The sequence below is a fragment of the Phyllostomus discolor genome, chromosome 9 (genome assembly GCF_004126475.2).
Source record: "Phyllostomus discolor isolate MPI-MPIP mPhyDis1 chromosome 9, mPhyDis1.pri.v3, whole genome shotgun sequence".
Lineage (NCBI taxonomy): Eukaryota > Metazoa > Chordata > Mammalia > Chiroptera > Phyllostomidae > Phyllostomus > Phyllostomus discolor.
The window spans coordinates 37,701,237-37,723,951 of record NC_040911.2 but is presented as its reverse complement, the minus strand read 5'-3'; the positions used below and the strand labels follow the sequence as shown (position 1 = coordinate 37,723,951).

Here is a 22,715-nt window from a genome sequence, read left to right as displayed (position 1 = left end):
TGAACACTGATTGCAATCCTTTAAACACTGAAAGAGAATACAATTCCCACACAGTCACAAATATAGACAACATTTGCCAAGCTTAAGTCTGTATGTATCCTATTATATAGCTATAGTTTTGCCTTATTTTAGTTTTGAGTTTTGGGAAGATTCAGAACATGATCTGGAACTGGAAGGATTGTGGGCTAATGAAAATCACCAAGGTCAGTATACCAGGGATCTCAAGCATGGGATCTTGGCTCAGAACTGCAGTTTAGGGAGAAGTTATTGAGTACTTATTTGTAGAATGTCCGAATAGTTGGCATACATACAGTCTAGCAAAGCCAGTCCCCAGACCCAGACTGCTTGGGTTCACTACTTACTTGCTGTATGGCTTGGAGCAAATTACCGCCCCCCCCCCCCCCCCGCGCCCCCGTGCTTCCACTTCATTATCGGTAAAAAGGGATGAACGATAGCCTTTACCTCTCAGGATTATTTTGAGGACTGACGAGTTAGTACAGTACTTTGAGCAGTGATTGAATATGTAAGTGAAATGTAATGCTTAGATACTATTAACTACTCACTTTATGAGAACCTCTCTACAAAATACCGAATCAAAAATTTTATTAGGCAGTCCTATTTATGCTCTATGTTATATAACGCATTTTACAAATTTCCACATTCCATGCCCCACCTCCCAAGGACAAAGTGCAGGGACAAAGTGCAGGGACAAAGTCCGATCGTCTTCCTCAGTCTCCCTCCGCTCTCGAAACCTGCTACTTTCGGTCTCCCTTTCCACTGCAGTTTATAATTGATTTGGGAAAAAATGAGAGAACGTAGGAACTTCCTTTGCATGTTTATTTATAGTCCACGCGGTCCAACTCAGATAGCTACAGCCAGCGGATGTCTCACCCAGCCGAGGAGAGCGGAAGGGAAAACTGCGCGCGGTCAGCGACCGGCCTGGCCGGAGAAGTAACCACACCCAGCCTCTGCCCGGCCCAACACGGTGGACCAGGACTAGCTGCCTGGAGCTCCAAGCCCTGAGCCCAGAGTCCGGAGTAGCGGCCGGAAGTGCAACCTCCGGAAAAGGGCAGAGGTGACTTAAGGCGGAGCCCAAAGCGGTAGCCAATTGGAAGCGACGGTCATACCAGAGAAGGCGGAACGGAAAACGCTTAGTTCCGGGCGGCGGCAGCCGCCGCCATCTGTCACCTCAACTCCGGCTCCAACTCCGGCTCCGGCTCCGGCTCCGGCCCGAGCCCCCAGTCGCCCCTGCCCGGCCTCCTGTCTCCTCGGCGGAGGCTGCTTCCCGGCCCCTTCATCTCTCTGCTCTGTTCTCGTCACTGGCCTCTTTCCCCACATGGATCTGGTCGGAGTGTCATCCCCTGAACCAGGGCCGGCAGCGGCCTGGGGATCCAGCAAGGTGAGGGAGGGTCGGGGCAAATGCATCTACGGTGGTCACTTGGGCTGGTTCTGTCGGAGAGCCCAGAGAGGATGGCAGATGCCTAGGCTGACCGGCAGGCGACTCGGAAGTTCTGGGTGAAACCCCGGCGACCCCAGGAAGGGGGGACGGGCGGCAGGGCCGCCGGGGTGGGGGTAGGAGAGGCGGGGAGTGGGGGGGCCCGGGCTGCCAGAGACTTGGGTTCTCTCTAGGTCGGCCCCCTTGCTGTCTGAAACTCCATAGCGTATTTGTGGGCAGGACTCGTTCGGAGACCGTGACGTTTGCGGGAAAGCAAGCACTGGCTTGTTTTGGATGGGCCGAGTGAGTCAGCCCAATAACACAGGAAGCCGGGCCGGCGACAGCTGTTGGCTTCACTTGACAAGTATGGTTATCCTGTTTAGGCAATTTCTTGTTTTTCAAGTAGTGAAAGATAAATGCAGGAGCACCTCCTCTCCACCCAGGCTAATAGTGAGGTGCCCTCGACACACTGTAAAACGGTTATGAATTCTTGTCAGCCTGGGGCTGTTAACATTTCAGCTTTCTCCTGCAATGGCTAACTCACGTTTATTTCATATTTCACATTTGGTTTTTGGATTTCAGTCTGCTCCTTTTCATGATACTTTCACTAGAGGGATGAAAAGACCTATGCATTTTATTGAGGGTTTGCTTGAAAATAAGAGTGCTTCAATTGGGATTTTGTGTTCTTCACATTAAAGTTGTGAAGGAATCCGACTTTTTTAGCTTCATAATTGTTCTTTAAAGGCTAACACAGAACATGGTTTTTTTTTTTTTCGTGTAAAAGGTCATTTGTTAATCTTATTGGATCTTCAGGCCAGATCTTAACAGAAAAAAGGGGAAATAATTAGCTACCAAGTAAAGGAAAATTCTGTGAAAGTTCTCATACAACTGTGGGGAGAATCTAAGGTATTCCATTGGCAATTGTGGTTACATCTACATGTTATTTTGTGTATTTTTTCTATTAAAGCCGTATTTTCAAGTCCAAGATCAGTAGACTTAAAAGGATGACGTCAGTAGACAGTAATTAATATGTGTTACATGTTAAATTCCTCCACTTAAGAACCTACAATAACTTGTGAAAATGCCAGATGAAATGCATTTTACTCAGGTTACCTAACCTCAGAACAAATTTTACTTACAAAACTAATTCAGTAATAAAATGCTTGATATTAGTCACATTTTCATTTAAGTATACATCATCAAATTTTATTTTTATCATTCAACAACAAAAAACTCCTACGTTTATTGATATTCTATTGGGAAGGTAGCATTTTGCAGGCAAAAGAATTACGAAGATGTTGCAAATTTTATTTAGTCCTTTCTCTAACTTTTTGGAAGACCAAAGTGATTATAGAAGCATACATGGAGGAAGTGAAGTTTTGAGGAAGGTCTTGAAAAATGCAAAGAAGGATAAAGGCCAGCAATTCCCAAGACTTTTCAGTCAGAACTTTACATTCTCAAAAATCATTGAGGACCTCAGGGAACTTTTGTTTATATTGTTAATGCTATTTGTAACATTAGAAATGAAAACTGTGTCTAAAGTTTAAAGTTAAAAAATACTTTAGTGTTGTTTTATAGGCCCAGATAACACTTTCCAGAGACTCTTGTCCTGAGAAGTAAAATTACCCACTCAAATATTCTGTCTAGATTGTATCTTCTAGCTGCACGGGTTGATGAGGGACCTTCCTGTGGGTTATCGTTCTCTTGATTTGCGTCAAGTTGAGGACTGGATTTTTATGTGCCCCCTTCGTATTTGCTGTTTTTTCTTTTACTTGATTCTTTCCCTATAGTTGTCTGTAGTACAAGCTTTAAAAAAGAAAAGTGGGTTGGCAGCTAGGGATGTATCTTTAGGAGCTGGAAGGAAAAGGGGACTATTTCCCTCTAGTTTGCAGCCAGCCAGGTCTGGGAGAATATGGCAGTAGAGAAGAACTCCAAGGAGGAGAGTTCCGTGATAGCAGTTTCCCAGAGGCAAGGAAAACATGGTGCGTGTCAGAGTTCTTGAGCAAAAGGAAAAGAATGAATCAGAGAGCTGGTTATAGGCTTGATGTCATTTAGAGCAGAGTAACTAACTGAAAAGGATTGTGTGGGGTTTTCAGTCTTGATGCAATGGCGAGTTTATGTTGATGAAGGGAATAGTGGGAAGTGATGTTGGACAGCAAAGATAGAGATTATCTTCTAAGGTTTATTACTATTTTAACATGTAATAAAGTTTCTGTGATTACGAAGAGTGTCTGATTTACTGAAGAGAGTTGCAAGGTGATGACAGAGGATTCCCCTACATAAACTCCATGGCGTCCATTCCTAGGAGCAGCCCTGGTGAATTTTCTAAGCCCGGCCTTGGGGTGGTAAACCCCTTGTGCCTGTGGTGGGTTGTCCCCCACAGCTTGACAAGTTTTATGGAGGGCTTTTTACTGCTGGTTTGAAGAGTTTGGATGTCATCCAAGTATGGGAGCTGGCAGCCTTTCGAAGTGTTTACTTATTTACCCTCACCCAAGGGAGGTGTCCTAACTGAGCTGGTCAGCAGAGGTACAGGGAAGTCCAGCTCTAGAGTCTAAGGGTCTGAGGGGCGAGAACTGTGGGATTGGGCAGGGTGTCTTGTTGCCCGCCGAGCTCTCTATGTTTCCCTCTCTGATTCAGTTTATTTTGGAAGTAAATAAATTTGTGTCTCAAAATTATAGTTACTCCCTATCATTTTTGCCTATACTAAGGAATTATCAGTTAATTTTACACATTAGTGGAATTAAGTGACCTTGGTAAAAGGCTAGAAACACCTGAAGTGGGTAGGCAAAGGGGCCAACTTCAGGGTGGAAAAGGGACTTTAGTAGGGGTGTAGAAAGGCACCAGATCTCTACAGGCTAGGCACAATGTGACAGTTTCATGAAATACCTACAGTGTCTGTTTCCTTTTGGCATACATTCAGTAAGTGCTTGAATGCCTCTGTGTCTGAAGCTCTATGCTGGGCTCTGAGAATGAGAAGACCCTGCCTTTCAGGAGGCTAGTGTTGTATTGTGGTTGATGTGGTAACTCCAATCCTGTGAGAGCAGGACTGGTCTTGCTCAAACAGTACACAGTGGTATGGAAACACAAAGGAAAGGATAGAAATTGAGCCTTAAGGAAGAGGTGTAATTTAATTTGGGGAAATAGATGAGGAAGAAAAAGTATCGAGAGAAGAACATGCATGAAGGTGTGGAAGGGTGAAAGTACGCCATGTTTGGCATGTAATTGTGCTCCTTGAACATAGGGTAATGAGGGTTTTTGGGACTGGAAAGTTAAATTAGGTCAAGTTGTGAAGGGCATTTATTGCTGAGGAATTTGGATTTTAGGCTGCAGGCAGTACAGCACTTTGCTTCTTAAATCCCAAGCCAAGATGATTAGGGAAGCAGTACAGCAAAATGCTAAGAACAGTCTCTTAAGTCCAACTGCCTTGGTTCAAATCTTAGCACTTCTATCTACACGAAAAATTTCTGTGTCTCAGTTTCTAAATCTATGAAATAGGGATGATATTGCAACTGCTCAATTATTGTGTGACTTAAGTAATCTATATGTTTTGTGTATTTAGCCAAATGACTCAAATATAGCAAGTTATTGTTTTTTATTTTACTATTAGTTATTGTAATATGTGATTGGCAATTCTAAGTTAGAGAATACAGTCATTTGCCCTTGGGAGCCCGGATTTTGAAACCGATCAGACTGAGCATTTATTTCTAGGCAGCATTATGTGTTTTACGTAGAGGATTTAGGAGGAAGTCAGCAGAGTCTTGTGGCAAAAAGATTAGCTGTATTCTCCAGATTACAGAGAGCTTCAAGATTCCAGACCTCAAAATCCTCACCAGGAGAGTGCTTAGTTGCTGTTAAGATCTGAGCAAATGAAATCACACCAGGCCTTGCGGAAGTCTTCCTGTTATTTCCAGGTCAATCTACAGTAGGCTAGTTTAGGTATGTGCTGGAAACTGGGTGCGTCTCCTCACTGTCTCAGTGAGTCTCAATTAAACTTGGTTCTGATTCACTTAGGGATAGCTGTCATTTATCACACTTACCACTTTAACAGCCTGAACCAAGTAAATTCCTGAACCTCAAGTGCTCTGGAACCTGAACTAGGGTCTCTTGCCTAGCTGTCTCTCAAAGTCTCACCAACAAGCCCTTAGTCCAGCTAGAGATCCATTACTGGCTAACCGTGATTAAGCAGTTTTGTTTGGCTAAAACAGTATCATATACTGTATTCTAAAATAGACACTTGGTGGTAGTTAAGGAATGAATTTGGACTTTATCAGAAAGGCAGTGGGAAACATTAGAACAATGAAAGAGCTTTAAGTTAGGAATTTGGGCCATTCAAATCTGCACTTTAGAAAAACCATTGTGTTGTGGAATGCTGACTGGAAACAAGCAGGACTGGAAGCAGAGAGATTAGTTAGGAGGCTCTTATAAGTAGTTTGGTGATGGAAGGGTGATACCTTGGGGTAGAATCTTGGAAGGGCTTGGAGCTGGGCAAGTTCACCAGAGATTTAGACATCTTATTCAATGTTGATGACCTGAATCACTAGACTAGCAAATGTAATCATTTGCTGCTGCCAAGTAAAGCTTTCTCCCTCAAAAATTAAGAATTTTTTTTCTATTGCAAGAGGACCAAGATATGGATATAATCGAGGAAGGCTGACTGGATAGCCACCTAAGAAGAGTTTCACAAAATATCACTTTGCTGTAGCTTTTTTATATTGACATTATTTTTGTTTTAGCATGTCTTGAGAGAGACTGACACACACATTTTACATGTAAAGACTTACTTTGTACATTAGAATGTGGTATAACTTCTGAGTGGGCTTTGAATTGTGCCAGTTGGTTTAGTCTATTCCTATTAAGAGAATCTTCTTTGGAAGCTAAATTATAAAAAGAAGGTTGCTTGGGGAATCATGGAATTGGAACAAAGGGCATTTCATTACATGAACTCATTGACTGGTGGGGTGATATTGTGATAACTTGATACTTCCCTTCAACTAAAAGGACAAACTTATCAAACAAGCTAGAAAGTGCTTTGGATTGTTTTAGTTTACACTTATCCTTGGTTAGATTTGAGCTGGGAGGTATTTTTACTTTGGGGTGATTTAACAGGTTTGATTCTCAAAAGATAACCTTATTTCTAAGTTTGGAAAATATTTTAATTTCAGTATTATGAATTGAATTGTCTTTTTTTTTTTTCAATAGTGTCCATGGGCTACCCCTCAAAATACAATATCTTGTTCTTTGGCTGATGTAATGAGTGAACAGTTGGCTAAAGAGTTGCAATTAGAAGAAGAAGCTGCCACTTTTCCTAAAGTTGCGTAAGTAAAATTCACAAAGAATCTAGTTTGTCTAGCAGCTTATTATAACAAAATTTTAGGATTTGATTAGTGATTGTCATCACACATGATTAAGAAATACATTTATAAAAGCAGTGCAGTAGTAAGAGCACCATACTGGGAATCTACTGATTGAGTTTTGGTCTTAATTCTGTGATCAGTTTTCCGTGTTATGGTGGGCAGACCTGTCTGTTTCTTTGTGTTTTAGTTATTGCAACAGTCAAACCAGATGGTCTCCAAATTATCAAATAGTTTTTTAAACAGATGTCTGTAGGTTATCTTTTTGTATAGATGGTATCTCTCCTTTGATTAGAACACAGAAGAAATGAATTCTGGGTCATAGTGTGGATTTTAGTTAAACTTTTTAGCTTTCTCTTGCAGCTTTCTTAACCCTAGTTGGTGCTCTCGCAGGTTCTGTCGTTAATCAGAGGGCAGCTGGGCAGGAGAAAGTGCTTTGGTAAAGTTTTTTCCATTGTTTCTTTAGTACAAATTTTAATAGTGAAAAAGCACATCCTGCTCTCATCATTGGTAGCATCTGTTTCCATAAGCACAGTATATTAGTTTATATTGCCTTATTTTGAATAGTGTTGCTGAAGGACCATTTATTACTGGAGAAAACACTGATACTTCCAGCGACCTAATGCTGGCTCAGATGCTACAGATGGAATTTGACAGAGAATATGATGCACAGCTTAGGCGTGAAGAAAAAAAATTCAATGGAGATAGCAAAGGTACTATGACCTTATTGTGACAACTGCATTGGGTGGTACAAAATGCTTGTAAAGTGCTCCTAAATAAGTCTTCATCTATTTTTGCCTTTTAAGTTTCAATTTCCTTTGAAAATTATCGAAAAGTACATCCTTATGAAGACAGTGATAGCTCTGAAGATGAGGTTGACTGGCAGGATACTCGCGATGATCCCTATAGACCAGGTATCAATGCTTTTTTTTTGATGGGAACATAGGAAGACTAAGTTTTCCAATGAATCCTTATATTTTATATTCATCTTTGGGTCACGTTTGGTAATTTACTGTTAGATTTAGTTATCTCTTCAGACAATATTGAATTCAGCAATTTAGTCTTTGCTATTTTTACATACTCGGTTTGTCTTGATTGCCTTCAGCAAAACCAGTTCCTACTCCCAAAAAGGGTTTTACTGGAAAAGGAAAAGACATCACCACCAAACATGATGAAGTAGTATGTGGGAGAAAGAATACAGCCAGAATGGAAAATGTAAGTTACAGAAAGGGTTATCTCTGAATTGAGAGTTATATTATAATAAGTTAAAAACATGGGATTCTGAAGACAATATCTTAAATTTTTAAAAATATCCTTTGTCTTTTCTAAAGATGTTTTAGATGATAATATGGCAATGTCATGAAAACTTTTAGCCAATAATGAGAATATAATGTGCCACAGAATAAAATTCTATAATATTAAGAAAAATAGTTTGATTTATATTGATTCTAAAATTAAGAGGTTGTTCTCAGGAAAGTAACATTTATTTTTTAGCATATTACTTTTCATAAAATAGTACCCCTACCCAATAACAGATAACATTGGTGATTGGGGGATAGGTATGGGAGACAGAAATACTTTCTACTATACCCCCTTTTATACTTAAAAATTTTTTTTCTTCTGTCTGAACTACCCCTGAAAAATCAGAAATAAAGTGTAATTTAAAAAATAGAAAAAGGAAAAAATAGCATTTGTTCTCCTTCATAAGTATTTTGGTTAATATAAAACATTTATTTAGACTTGAGCCCTGACTGGTGTGGCTCAGTGGATTGAGTGCCGACCTGCAAACCAAAGGGTTGCCAGTTTGATTCCCAGTCAGGGCTCATGCCTGGGTTATAAGCCAGGTCCCCAGTAGGGGCATGTGAGAGGCAACCACACATTGATGTTTCTACCCCTCTCTTTCTTCCTCCCTTCTCTTCTATCTAAAAATAAATAAATTTAACAAAAAACATGTAAACTTGAGAATATAAATACTTGTTAACTAAACACATTATTACATTCTAGAAAGTCTAGATCTGACTCTAGAACAACCCTTTCCAATAGAACATCTGTGACAGTAGAAATGTTTTCTGTTTTCTATCTATGCTATCTAATATTTTAGCCATATTTGACAATTGAAATATAACTGAGGAACTGAATTATTTATTTTATAATACTTTAATTAATTTGACTTTAAATATCCTCATGTGGCTAGTGGCTATTACGTTGAACAGTGCAGCTCTAGAACATAATTGTCCTCAAGTGGGCATAGCTTGCTATACAAACCCACTCCTCAGAAAGAATTAATTATGAAAGTATATTTCTTTGGTAAGATTTGGTGTAGTCTGCAAAATATAATGCCCTTTGTCTTACGTAAAGCAAGGTACAAAGCTTATGCTGAAATACCTTAGTGTTTAGATGTGATTGCTTGTCTTCTGTGCACAAGAAGAGAATAAACGTCTTCCTTTTGGTTACAGCTTCTTAAATAGCCTTGATCTCATTCCTGTTGAATTTATTAAGGAGTCATTTTATCTTTTTTTCTGTAATATCTATGGGTTCTGCTTTCATAGCCTGATGATTTATTGAGTAGGAAACCTGTTTCAAGTAAAGACTGATCTCATTTTTTGTTTTTACTGGCCCCATTTTAAAATATTCAGATGCTAATTCTTCATTTTTTCAGTTTGCACCTGGGTTTCAGGTAGGAGATGGAATTGGAATGGATTTAAAACTATCAAACCATGTTTTCAATGCTTTAAAACAACATGCCTACTCAGAAGAACGTCGAAGTGCCCGCCTCCATGAGAAAAAGGAACATTCTACTGCAGTAAGTAATCTTACATTTTTTCTCTTTGTTATTTCTTTCATGAGATTAGTTTTCCAAATCAAAGATGTAACTAAAACCCAAGTAGCTTTGCTTTTTAGACTTTTCAGATTTAATGTAATGGTTATTAATTACTCATTTAAAACTAATATTTCAGTGGTCATAATTTGAACTGTATAGTTTACATTGCATATTGAATGTTCTAAGATTTTAAAGAAATTATGGCATATTAATAATTTGGAAGTCTCTTAATATTTTACATTAATGAAGATAATGGCTAATATCTTGAGAGTAAAGTAATTTTTAAACTTTTAGAAAAACAAATTATGAGTAAGTATACTGGTAAAGCTGTTTAAACTTTGGAGATAAGATAAGATTTTGACTAAGCTAATGCTGGACTTTTAATGATTCTTTTAGATATTCATTTCCAAGGACATTAGAGTTAAAGTTATAGGAATGAGTTGTATCTTGACACTACTCTTAAGAGCCTATTATAAGTAAATAATAAAAATTTTAAAAGTGTATGTTTTGAATGTTTAATATTAGAAATGGCTCAGAAAATTTTATGTGGTGAACATTTTTATTTATAGTGCTTATCTCTTGCAGGAAAAAGCAGTTGATCCTAAAACACGTTTACTTATGTATAAAATGGTCAACTCTGGGATGTTGGACACAATCACTGGCTGCATTAGTACAGGGAAGGAATCTGTTGTCTTTCATGCATATGGAGGGAGGTAAATGAACAAACTACAATACCATCGTATTAACAAAAGCTTAGTCCCTTCTCCCCAATATGAACGGATTTACACAAAATCAAAGTTAATGCTGCATGGAAAGCAGATTAATTTGAAAAGTGTTACTGTGTAAAATCTAGACAGCATAAGAATGTAGAAAGAAAAACACAATCATTTTAATCCCACCCTCTGGAGGTAACCATTAATTTTGTGTAGACTCCTTTAATTTTTTTTCTATGCATATGTTAATACTTTCTACTTTATTGTAATCATACTATATCATACAGGCAGCTGTAAGTTTTAGATCAAAATCTGAATCTGGGTTTGTCCCAAAACCCAAGTTTTTCTACTGTGGGGCCATTTGGTACCAGGTCTAAGGAAACATGCATGGATCAGCCATTGATTCCTCCCCTTATATCGCCGATCCTTACTTTTAGAAATACTGGTTTAAAATAAAGCTTACGTTATTTAAGAAAACATCTTTTAGAGATCTAATGCTATTTATTTATTTTTAATTTAATCTTAGTTAATTTACTATTTTTTTCTTACTCATAACTTGAAGGCTATTATTATTTTGTATTATTTTCTGTGCCATTTAACCCCCTTATCCCTCCTCCCCCGACAGTCACCACACCGTTGTCCTTGTCCATGAGTCTTTTTTTTTTTTTTTAAGATTATTTATTTATTTATTTATTTATTTTTAGGGAGGGAGAGAGAGAGACAGAGAGAGACAGAGACATCAATGTGCGGTTGCTGGGGGTTATGGCCCGCAACCCAGGAATGTACCCTGGCTGGGAATCGAACCTGGGACACTTTGGTTCCCAGCCCGTGCTCAATCCACTGAGCTACGCCAGCCAGGGCTGTCCATGAGTCTTTTTACCTTTTTTCTTGATCCCTTCACCCTCTAAACACTCCCGCATAGTTGCTCTCTTCGAGTCTGTCTCGATTTTGCTTGTTAGTTCAGTTTGTTCATTAGAGTCTACATATCAGTGAGAGAGGTTATACTGTTTGGATCTTACCCATTTCACTGTTGTTACCAGGGTTTGGTGAATAAAGAACTGCATGAGGAAGAAGAACACTTTTAAAAGTAGAGCCTGTTTAGAGAACATGTCAGGAATATGAAATCATCTGATTACTTACCACTGAAGTCATAGCAAAGCTTACTAGAAAAAGAAAAGGATTAAAAATGATTGTTAGGATAAAATAGTTCAACATTTTTCCAGCTATGTGATCTGGAGCAAGTTACTTAACCTCATTTGTAAATTGACCCTTGCCTCATAGGACTTTTGTGGGGATAAATGAGGTTGGTCATACTTGATATTACTTGGTATGTTAATCTTAATAAACATTTATTCTTGCTTACTTTAAGCTTTGTTTCCCTCTTTCCAAATTTAATTTGAGGGTTCCCTAAGACCAGGCAGATATAACTGAATGGCACAAATTATTTAAAATGAAAAGATAACTCATGGTAGAAATTAAAACTTTACAGGAAGGATTAAAATGGAAAGTAGCCTTCATGTTAACCAACTCTTGCCCACAGATCTTTTTTTTTTTTAAAGAGCCACTATTAACAATTCTAATGCTAGTGTTCCAGAAATTTTTATGCGTATATCCCTATTTTGTTTACATAAAAGAGATTATACTCTATGTTCAGAGTCTTGGTTTCTCAGTAATATATCTTAGATCCTTCTATATTACTGGTTTACATCACCCCATTTTTATGGTAGTACATTCTATTGTGTGACTATATAGGAGTATCCTTGTACATTTACCTTGATATGCTTTTGCCAATATATCCTTAAGCTAAATTCCTAACAATGAAATTGATGGGGCAAAGACAATACGCACTTTTTGTTCCTTTTTGTTAATAGTGGAAGGCCTCACTGAATGGAAAGTACTAGATTTGCTCACTATTTGGGCCTCTGAACTGGCTATGTAGCAAGCACTGTTTCTTGATCTCTTTTATTTATTAAAAACTAAAAAAAATTGTATATCGTACCAAGGCTACATAACAAATTAACACAGGCGTAGCAACACGCATGAATTATACAGAAAATTATATATGGAATTTTAAAAATAGATGCTTATATATGTGGATGCTTGTAATATGGATCTTTTTTAAAAGGCTAGGAAAATGCTGTTCATGCTGGTGATTGCCTGTAAAGAGGTGGAATAATGAATGAAACTACCTGGGGTAGTAACTGAAGGGAACTTCAGCTTTATTTATAATGTTTAATTCTTTTAAAAAAAATTAAAGGGCTGAGAATGGAGAATTGAAGCTTAGGCAGTGAGATTTAGAAGATACGTGTTCAGAGGTAATAGGATATAAAACCATATAAGCAAACCAGAAGTTGACAAGGAGGATCTTAAAAACTAGGCAGAGAGATGTGTTAATTTTAAGAAACCGGGAAGTCTTTTAGTAGGAGAATGACAAGATGAAGATTGTAAATTGGGATCTGTCCTAGAGACCTTCCAAGTAAGGAATCTCTTCAGTGGTGTTTCTGATAGGGCTTCATCTCCCTTATGGCTGAACTAGTCCAGTGACAGCCTATCAGCTCGAAATCCAAAGATGTATATAACATCTTTAAATTATTGGGAATTTCATTTCTTGATAGAATCTCTAATCTGTCTCCCTGAAAACTGACTCATCAATTCACCAAATATTTGTGGGACTAGCGTGTGCCAAGTACTCCTCCAGGAACTGGGGACATAGCAGTGAAGGCACAAGGAAGGTCTCTGCTCTCATAGAATGTGCTTCCTCCCCACCCCAACACCCTTCCAAGACAATAATAAATAACAAAAAATATCAGATAGGTGCTGTGATAGTTAACATAGAGTGATATCTTAGTGACTGGTTGATTACTTTTTATTAGTAGGACAGTGAAGGCTTCTCTGATAGTGACATTTAAACTAAGATTTGAATGACACATCTAGGATACAGTATAATGATCAGGTGGAAGAACATTCTAGAGGACAGCTAGTGCTTATGCCTTAAGACAGGTATAAGCTTGGTACCTTTGAGAGACTGTAGGAAAGCCAGTGCTCTGGAGCATAGTGTGTGAAGGAGAGTGAGGAGCTGGAGAAGTAAGCAGCAGAGGTTAGACTCTGAGGCCAGGGCAAGGAGCCTGCTCTTTATTTAAGTGTAGTATGAACCAGAGCGGTGATACGTGTTTTGTTTTCAAAATATTACTTAGACTGCTATGTGGAAAACGAATTATAGCAGGGCAAGAGAAGAAGCAGTACAATCAGTTAAAAAAGTTATTGTAGCCCTGGCTGGTGTGGCTCAGTGGACTGAGTGCCGGCCTGCGAACCTCAGGGTCACTGGTTCAGTTCCCATTCAGGGCACATGCCTGGGTTTTGGGCCAGGCCCCCAGTTGGGGTGTGTGAGAGGCAACTACACACTGATGTTTCACTCCCCTTCTCTCTCCCTTCCCCTCTCTAAAACTAAATAAATAAAATCTTTTTAAAAAGTTATTGTAATAGTTTAAATGAGAGAAAACAGTGGTTTGAACTAAGGAGGTAGTAGTGAAAGTGAAGACAAGGAGACCATTTGTATGTGTTTTGAAAGTACGAGTCAATAATATGTGCTGATGGATTGGATGTGGGGTGCAGGAGGATAGATTCTTTGCTGGAAGAGCCAGGTGGTGCCACTTACTGAGGCAAGAGTCAGGGAGGGTAGGTTTAAGGTGCAGTTATCAATAATTTTGTTTTGGATATGTTAACTTGGAGATTCCTGCTAGATGTCCAAGTGGTGTCAAGTTGGGATTATGTAAATTGGCCTGAAGTTCTGGAGAAAGTCAGAAATGAGGACAGAAATGTAGGAGTTATCCATATAGAGAGGTTATTTAAGGCCATGGGGCTAAATGAAATTTCCCTGGAAGAGAAGGCAGTTACTTAGAACCAGTTGGAGTACTGGAATCATCTGCGGCTGACTGGAGTGGGAGGAGTCAGCAGGGAAAATACGGTTCAGAAGGAGGGGGGGGGTTGGGAGTTTGAGTCAGATTCTGCCTTCTGGAAATACAGTTCCTTTCCTTTCCAGATTAATACTCCTTCAGATATTTAAAAGCTAAATATTGTTGTCTCTTCTCCCATCCTCCATGTCATTCCACGGCCACCACCATGATTCAAACTCGTTCAGTGGCTCACATTGCATTAGCAGGCTAAGCAGGCCCCACACCTCTCTCTGCTCCTGCTCCCTGTGGTCCTGACGTTGTCATTGACTTGCTGTCGTGAAGTATGTCAAGCCCTTGGTGATTCCTGCTATCTTTGGGAATACATCCAGGCTTCTTACCGGGGCCATCAGGGCTCCCTACAAACCTGCCTCCATCCTGTTCTTTTGGCTCTAACTTCTGCAATTTCTTCTCTTCAGCCAAGTCTTAACTGTAGTGTTTGCTTCTCAGACAGGTCCTGTAGTTTCCTACCTCTCCTGTTGTTACCACTGTGACTGCACCTGTTCATATTCTACCCATTGTCTTGGTTCTGTTTCAGATGTCACCTGTGCCATGAGACCTCTCCTAGCCTTTCCAACCAAAAGGACCTGTCTATTCATATACTTCCCCTTTATTCTACCCTGGTCCTCCTTGCATACTCACAGGGCAGGGACCCCTTCACTCCTTTCACTGCTAGCAGTTAAAGAGACAACTTTAAAAAACTGTTCTGTTTTGTTGCTTTTATTGAATTTTACCCCTGAACCATCCCAGGTAGGCTGTAGCCTATTTGAAAGTATGTATGTCTTCATTGTTCCTTGAGTTTGGTTCCATAGTCATTAAGTGAAGATTATATTATGGATTGTTGAAAACTGATTGACAGTTTATTTGAAAGTGTGTTTGATTTAAAAAACCAGAACCTAAGGTTATATTAATACTCAAAACTTGAAAGCTAAAAAAGTAACCAAAAACAAGACTTGTCATTCTCAGAGGAGGTAAATCTACTCATATATTACAGAATCTTTATTTGAAATTGTTTTCCTTGTGACCTGGCAACTTATACTGACTTAATTTTTTTTCTTCCATTTAGCATGGAAGATGAAAAGGAATGTAGTAAACTTATACCTACAGAATGTGCCATCAAGGTGTTTAAAACAACCCTTAATGAGTTTAAGAATCGTGACAAATATATTAAAGATGACTTCAGGTTTAAAGATCGCTTCAGTAAACTAAATCCACGCAAGATCATCCGAATGTGGGCAGAAAAAGAAATGCACAATCTCACAAGGTAAAGAAAATCATTGTGCTAGAAGCAATCTTGAGTGATTATCTGTTTGTGCTAGGCCTGTTAGCCAAGCAAAAAATCTATGCTTTCTTTTAAATTCATTTGTAGAAATTATGGGAGGCCTTGAAATGCTAGTGTTTGATAAGGCTTTCTATAAGGAACATCTTTATGCATACAAGTATGAATTTATATTTTTAGGATAAATAAGCCATTTTATTTTCTCGGTAAAGTTACAGGGAAATAAGTCATTTTCTGCCTAAGATAATTTGTCATATATCTAAGTGCTATCTTTTATCATCCTCCAATTAGGCTTATTATAAATAATGATTTCCCTTTTTTTGTTTCAGAAATGTTTTTTACATGTAATGTTTGTTAGTTTAGTGGGGGTAGAATCTTACCAGTCAAATTGCATTTTGCTTTAATTTGTTTCTGAATTGTGTAAGCAGAATTTATCAAGGAATATGTTTTATTAACCAAGTAACTGAGTAATAATCTTACTCATTAAAAAACCTTCCCATATCTTAATCTTATTAAAAGCTTAATTTTAGTTTATTTTCTTCTAAAGTTGTTTGCTTTCTAATGTAATATCTATATTTATTAGTAGCAAAATTCTTCTACTTAGTAGGTCTTCTACGTATAGAATAATTTCCTAAGAGGTTTTGCTGGCCTCTATTCTTTTCTGTACTACTGAGGTCCTACCTCAGCCTTTCTGAAAAATTTTCAGTGGCCCCTATAGTCTTTGATGTCAAGTTCAAAGTCCTTTTGTGATGTAGAGCCTACCTGTTACTGTAGCCTTTTCACCCATATTGCCCTTCCTTCTATTTAGGATCCAGCTGTGTTGATTTATATACATTCCTCAAATAGACTGTACTCTTGAATGCCTACATGCATTTCTACAAGCTGCTTCCAACCTTAGAGTATCATTTCCCCACCCTGTCTTAACCTGGCTAATTCCCAGTTGCCCACTTTTTCTAAGCCTTTCTTGATGTTCCCCACCTCTGCCAGTTCATGCACCAGCCTGCACTGTAATCATCTCCTCACCTGTCTGTTGTTCCCACCAGCCCATTTGCATTCCTGCTGTTCCAGGGTAGAATGTGCCAGATCATTGCAGGCCTTTGTTAGATGTTTTCTGAATAAGTGAAACATTCTCTCCTTCTGATCTTTACATTATTGATAATTTCTTTCTGTATAGAATGCAGAAAGCTGGGATTCCTTGTCCAGAAGTTGTGCTACTCAAGAAACACATTTTAGTTATGTCTTTTATTGGCCATGATCAAGTTCCAGCCCCCAAACTGAAAGAAGTAAAGCTCAGTAGTGAAGAAATGAAAGAAGCCTACTACCAAACCCTTCGTGTAAGTTGTGCTTTTGAAAGCATTCACACCAACTTTTACAAATATTTCCTCTAAACTTTAAAAACATTTCCTAAAATAAAATAGTACTGCTTTATGGTGATATAATAAGAACAAACTGAAGTTTGTGAAGGAATGTTAACTTTGAATCAGAGTTGTCTTTATACCACTTTGTGTGTGTCTTGAGTCATTTTAGAAAAATAAACCTAGGAAGCAAGTGAAGGCTCAGTTGTTAGCATCAGTTACATAGGAGCATGACACTATTATTGAAAAAGCTTTATTAAATAAAATTTGACATTACTGCATTTAGCAGTTATAGTGCCTAATTGATTTTTGTTTTCTTGAATGATATTGCTCTAACTGTGAAGGATTTATCTTCTTGGGAAATTCAGGGGAAGCACATTTGGACTCATTGTAGGAAAGTTCAGCTGAAAACCTAAGATGGTAGGGAGTGGTTTCTCCATCTGTGCAGGTGTTAGAGTTGGAAGGCACATGTCAGGAATCAGGAGGAAGCCATTTATGCTCTAGGACAGCTACTGAGTTAAATCTGAGGTCTTTGTAGCTTAAGAAAATGCTCCCAATATTATTGTAATTTTTCTGTATTGTTTTAACTGATAGTGGAGAAACATGCTTTTTAAACAGTCTCTGCATGGACCTTTCATGTCATTCAGCAGTTATGGATACAGAAGTGTTATACAAGTTCATTTTTAAAATATGTTTATTGATTTTGGAGAGGGGAGTGAGAGGAGAGAAATGTCAGTGTGAGGAGAAGCAGATCGATTGGTTGCCTCCCATACGCACCACAACCAGGGATGGAACCTGCAACCCACATATGTGCTGTGACTGGGAATCAAACTCCCAACCTTAGGTGTGTGGGACGATGCTCCAGCCAACTGAGCCACCCAGTCAGGGCACAAGTGAACCTTTTAAGATACAGCTAGGGAGATAATCCAACTTTCTTTGCCTCCTATAGGACAACATTCAAAGGAAAATCAGATTACTTTTCTGGCTTCTTTTTTGGTGGTGGAGTGGCTGGGAAAGAGATGCAGTTGTGATGTACTTTTTCTGTTGGATTATGTTAAGGCTGGGAAACAAACATTAACACTGACAGCTACTATAAGGCTAGGCTAGGGCTCACCATCCATAATGAATATGTAATACCAATATCTTTTTCCTCCTATGTCTGGCAGGGACTACTTTTTAACCTTGGAATTATATACATCCCATAGAGGTTTCAATGTGCCATTTGCCCTTTTATGAAGGGTAAGCCTAAGTCTCCTGATTAGTGACCATATACACCTGTCTGCTTATTCATGTAGAATCTAGGTCTGCCTCTTGGCCCCCAGATCTCATTGTTATCACATGGAGAAGGAATTTGAGTGTCACACATTGATCCCCTTCATTATCTCACTCTTTTACCACTCTCTCTACCTTGAAAAAAACCTGGTCCTAGACTATACAAAGAGGAAGTAAGCTCTTTAACCTAGTCTTGATTCTCTGGATACTGTTGGTTAGCATAGACATTTTAGTTGTACTGGTAACTTAAGAGTTGTCTCTTCATTTCCTAAATGTCTGCCTCCCTCCTCACAGTTGATGCAGCAGTTATATAATGAGTGCACACTCGTACATGCCGACCTCAGCGAATACAACATGCTATGGCATGCTGGGAAGGTAAGGAGCATATTTTTTTAATGTTCAGATTAAATGACTTGATGTAAATTACTGAAGGTTAACCACTGCATGCTCTGTATTTAAATAGGTTTGGTTGATCGATGTCAGTCAGTCTGTAGAACCTACCCATCCACATGGCCTGGAGTTCTTGTTCCGTGACTGTAGGAATGTCTCACAGGTAGGCATGCAAGATATTCTTAGAAATTGAAGGAAGGATTTGGTTACTGGCTGCCTTCAAGATAAAGATACAAAGATCAATTTGTCACATTTTATTTTTAGCAAGAATTTGATTTTATGCCTCACATTTGGGCCATTGAATTAAATTTCCAATAAAGTAAGTTTTTATCGTGGCTCCAAACATTTAAATAGTCCAGTAGACATTTATTATATGCACAGTGCTTAAAGAGAGGCTGCACGTAGGAAGCCTGCATGCTTACTGTCATTGTTATTACCATTAAAAAGCACAGTAGTCTTACTGGTACAGTGTCTGACCAGTGTTCTTTGAGGCAGAGTAAACACATTAGGGAAGGTAAAACTTAGTAATCACAGAGTTGGGTGGTTTGCTGTTTCCAAAAGAAACAAATTGTTAGCAATAGATTTCAGATAGTAATTGTCTTTCTGAATGATAGAGTAACTTCATACTGGAACTAACTTCTGTGCCTTTTTGACAGTTTAAACTCATGGGATTTAGTGAACATTTCGAGTCTACACATTCGAAATATGCCAACAATTTTATAAACCACTCATTTTTACAGTATTAGAAGTTGCAAACTTAATCCAGCTGTAGACTCTGACAAACGTAACTCAGAAGACAGTTGTGGATGTGTAAGAGAGGACAAAGAACAAGTAGAACCTAAGCATAGTTGAACTTGAAGTAGGAAAACTTGTGGTTTAAAAGTTGTGGGAGGAATTCAGTGGTCTTACAAGTTACTGTTCCTTCTGTTTACAATACCTTGCTAATATCACTTACTGACTTTCTTATATTTCTTTTACTAGTTTTTCCAGAAAGGGGGAGTAAAGGAAGCCCTTAGTGAACGAGAACTCTTCAATGCTGTTTCAGGTTTAAATATCTCAGCAGATAATGAAGCCGATTTCTTAGCTGAGGTAAGCTTAGCTGTTCTTCTCTTTGCTGGTAATGGAGTACTAAATATTGTAAATAACTGAAACCCAGAGCTAATTTTATCCTTCTCTCCCCTCAGAAACAAAATTAATTTGAGATTGTTCTTTTCTTGAGATATTTTTGGTCCTTTCCAGGCTTAAACCTTAAGATAGATATAGCAAAACACTTCTTTGAGGAGTTCACAGTTTGGTTGAGATAGACAAATAACACATTTCCAGTACACTGTATTTCTCCCATTTTATGCAGTTAACTGTTGAACACTCTGGGTAATACAAAAATTGGTAACATGTGGTCCCTGCTTGTAACTGAACATAGAAAATTCGCAGTGGCCATTATTAGAAATAGCCAGTTATTATAACATTGATCTATAGAACCATAAAAAAATCTCCCTCCAGAGAAAATATCTTAAAATTGAACAAAAACTAAAAAGTGAAACAGCAGCCAATTATTCAACAATATACCAAAGCAGAGAACAATTACAGAATCTGTTGCAGAACTCCCCTGTATGACTTGAATTTGGCAAGCTGGAGTCTTAGGCCAGAAGAGAAATACTAGAAAGGTGGTAAATCTAGCTTCTAGCTCAGTACAGTTGTTCAGTCACAGGAGTTACCATTGTTGAATGAATGCTGTAATGAATTTCTTCTGTTCCCTGGAAGCTTTATAGAGTACACAGTAAGACATGCCAATTGCTAGCTTGATAAAGATAACTAAATATTCACCCTGGTGATATATTCAAGTAAGAACCATACTTGTATGTGTCGTGCTGTAATATATGTATGTGACACACTGTAATCTGTGCCACACACTGTAATTCTAATTCAAGGCCAGCATCATTAGGAGTGACCTTGTTTTAAGAGAGTAAGCATACTGGCTCAATCTAAAGTATGATTTCTGTGAAATAGTATTTTGACAAATGGATTCCATTTTAAATGATTTTAATTTTGTAGATAGAAGCTTTGGAGAAAATGAATGAAGATCATGTTCAGAAGAATGGAAGGAAGGCGGCTTCATTTCTGAAAGACGATGGAGGTCCGTCAGTCCCACATGATGAATAGCAGTACCAGCATCCACTGCTTCCAGTGTTAGCACAGCGGTGATCTCTGGCTGCCAATGCCAAATGCAGTTACGGGTGCCTGGAAAATACCAAAACGTGAGGAGGCGTGTACAATGGTGCTCTGTGCTTTTTTCCCCTTGTAACCCATATGCCAGAGTGTGGAATTTTTAGCTCGGCATCAAGAGAATAAAATGTCACTACCTCTCATCTTATGAATCTTACATACCTTATGAACAGGATAATATAATTCTTTAACAGGTACAGGTTATCTGGTTGAAATCAACCTGATTTTACAGAATTCATGATATAAAATGTTTTGATGAGAATTTTTAAAACTTAGGTAGTATTTCCAAATATGGGAGGAAAGGACAGATGTGTTTACAAGGGAGGCTTTTATTACAACATACTTGCTCTGATCACCTCCCTGCTTTGTGTTTCATCTTTCCTCAGTTAGCCGGCCTGAAATTAGCCCTTCTCAGTTCTTTTTCCAGAGTGTGGCCATGATTCTAAAGGAAAGTGTCTTATTTTAGTAGGTGTTGTCCATGGAAATCTGGTTTCAGAATGGTTGATGGAAAGATATAAGCAAAATACTTTTTATGGGTACATCATAAATATAAACTGAATTCTTCTTTCCCATAGTCATATCCAAGAAAAGGCATCGTAAGTTTCTGAAAGATAAATATATAAGATCTTAACCATCCAAATTTTTAAAATTTAACTTTCAGCATTTCCACATTTAGGTTGAAATGGATAGAATATAACTCATGGTGTGGTTGCTCTGCATTTATAATGAAAATGTAAATTACCTGGAAGGACAAAATATAAGGTTTAACCTTGTTTGACATATTTTAATGAAGCCAATGACACAAAGTTCAGTTTACATTTCACTCAAGCTACATACTTACTGATTTATTTTGAGAGAAATATAGCAAGCTAATTAGAAATATTTCATAGTCAAATGATGAACACTAGCTTTGAAATAAGTTGGGTACCAAATTAACCAACTAATTTAATCTATCTGACCTCACTCTTAATAATTTTTAGTACTGGCTGGATGCCACTTCTTAAATAAAACAAGCACTGTACTAGAAAAGTACATTAACTATGATGTAATCATTCTTCCTATTAATTTCAGATTGGAACCACTGGAGACCCAATCTGCTAACAGAAAGTAAAAATGTAAACATTATTTACACTTGAAAGCTTCTCCTTTAACATTATTTAAAAATGCCAAATATGTTTTTTCTAGAAAAATATTTATTTTTGTTTCTGTTGTATAACTTTCACTGCATTTTAGAGAAGTGTGATTTGGGGTAGATACTTAAATTACATTTCTGAAATGTCTACTACTCCAAAACAAAGATTTCAATGACTGGTGATTATTGGCTTTACAGAAATTTCAGAGATCTAATTTTTAAAAACCATTAACCATTTAAAAAGTTTTTTGTTTTGTTTTCTGACATACTCTGTTTGTCTAAGAGCAGCAAACCATTGCTGTGTGGCATTCTTGGAGTGTGCTGTGAATACACTTTTTAAGAAATTAAAAATGAAGAGATCATTTTAGAATTGGTTCTTTGTGTGGTTTCTTTCTGCTCTTATATTAACTGATGTCCTGGCACCAAGTTACTCCTGCATAAAATTAAGCAGTACCATTTTAAGCAGTTTTCTCTCCTCAACTTCTCTTATTTAGATTTCACTTTCAAATGACCAACTTAACATTACAAATAGGTTTTTCCCTTCCTATAGGCTGGAGAGTAAATTTTCCACATAGTGGAAAAAATAAAGTGGAAAACGGTTTGCTAAAGAATAAATACATTCCCTGGCCAGGTAGCTCAGTTGGTTAGAGCGTTGTCACAATACACCAAGGTTGCAGGTTTGATCCCTGGTCAGGGCACATACAATAATCAACTAATGAATGCATAAATAAGTGGAACCCAAATTGATGTTTCTTTCTCTTTCTAAAAAAAAAATTTTTTTAAAGTAAGTAATA

At 38.0% G+C, this 22,715-nt stretch overlaps 1 protein-coding gene across 1 annotated transcript; it reads left to right on the top strand.

The window, feature by feature from the left end:
• Positions 1 to 1,143: 1,143 nt before the first annotated feature.
• RIOK3 (RIO kinase 3) lies at positions 1,144 to 22,291 on the top strand. The gene is made up of 13 exons (XM_028523904.1): positions 1,144 to 1,399; positions 6,635 to 6,750; positions 7,354 to 7,499; positions 7,593 to 7,700; positions 7,892 to 8,001; positions 9,446 to 9,589; positions 10,193 to 10,320; positions 15,337 to 15,534; positions 16,724 to 16,883; positions 18,471 to 18,551; positions 18,640 to 18,729; positions 19,548 to 19,655; positions 20,619 to 22,291. The coding sequence occupies exons 1-13, from the start codon at positions 1,337 to 1,339 to the stop codon at positions 20,724 to 20,726; spliced, it is 1,560 nt and encodes a 519-aa protein (XP_028379705.1). The 5' UTR covers positions 1,144 to 1,336; the 3' UTR covers positions 20,727 to 22,291.
• Positions 22,292 to 22,715: the final 424 nt, after the last annotated feature.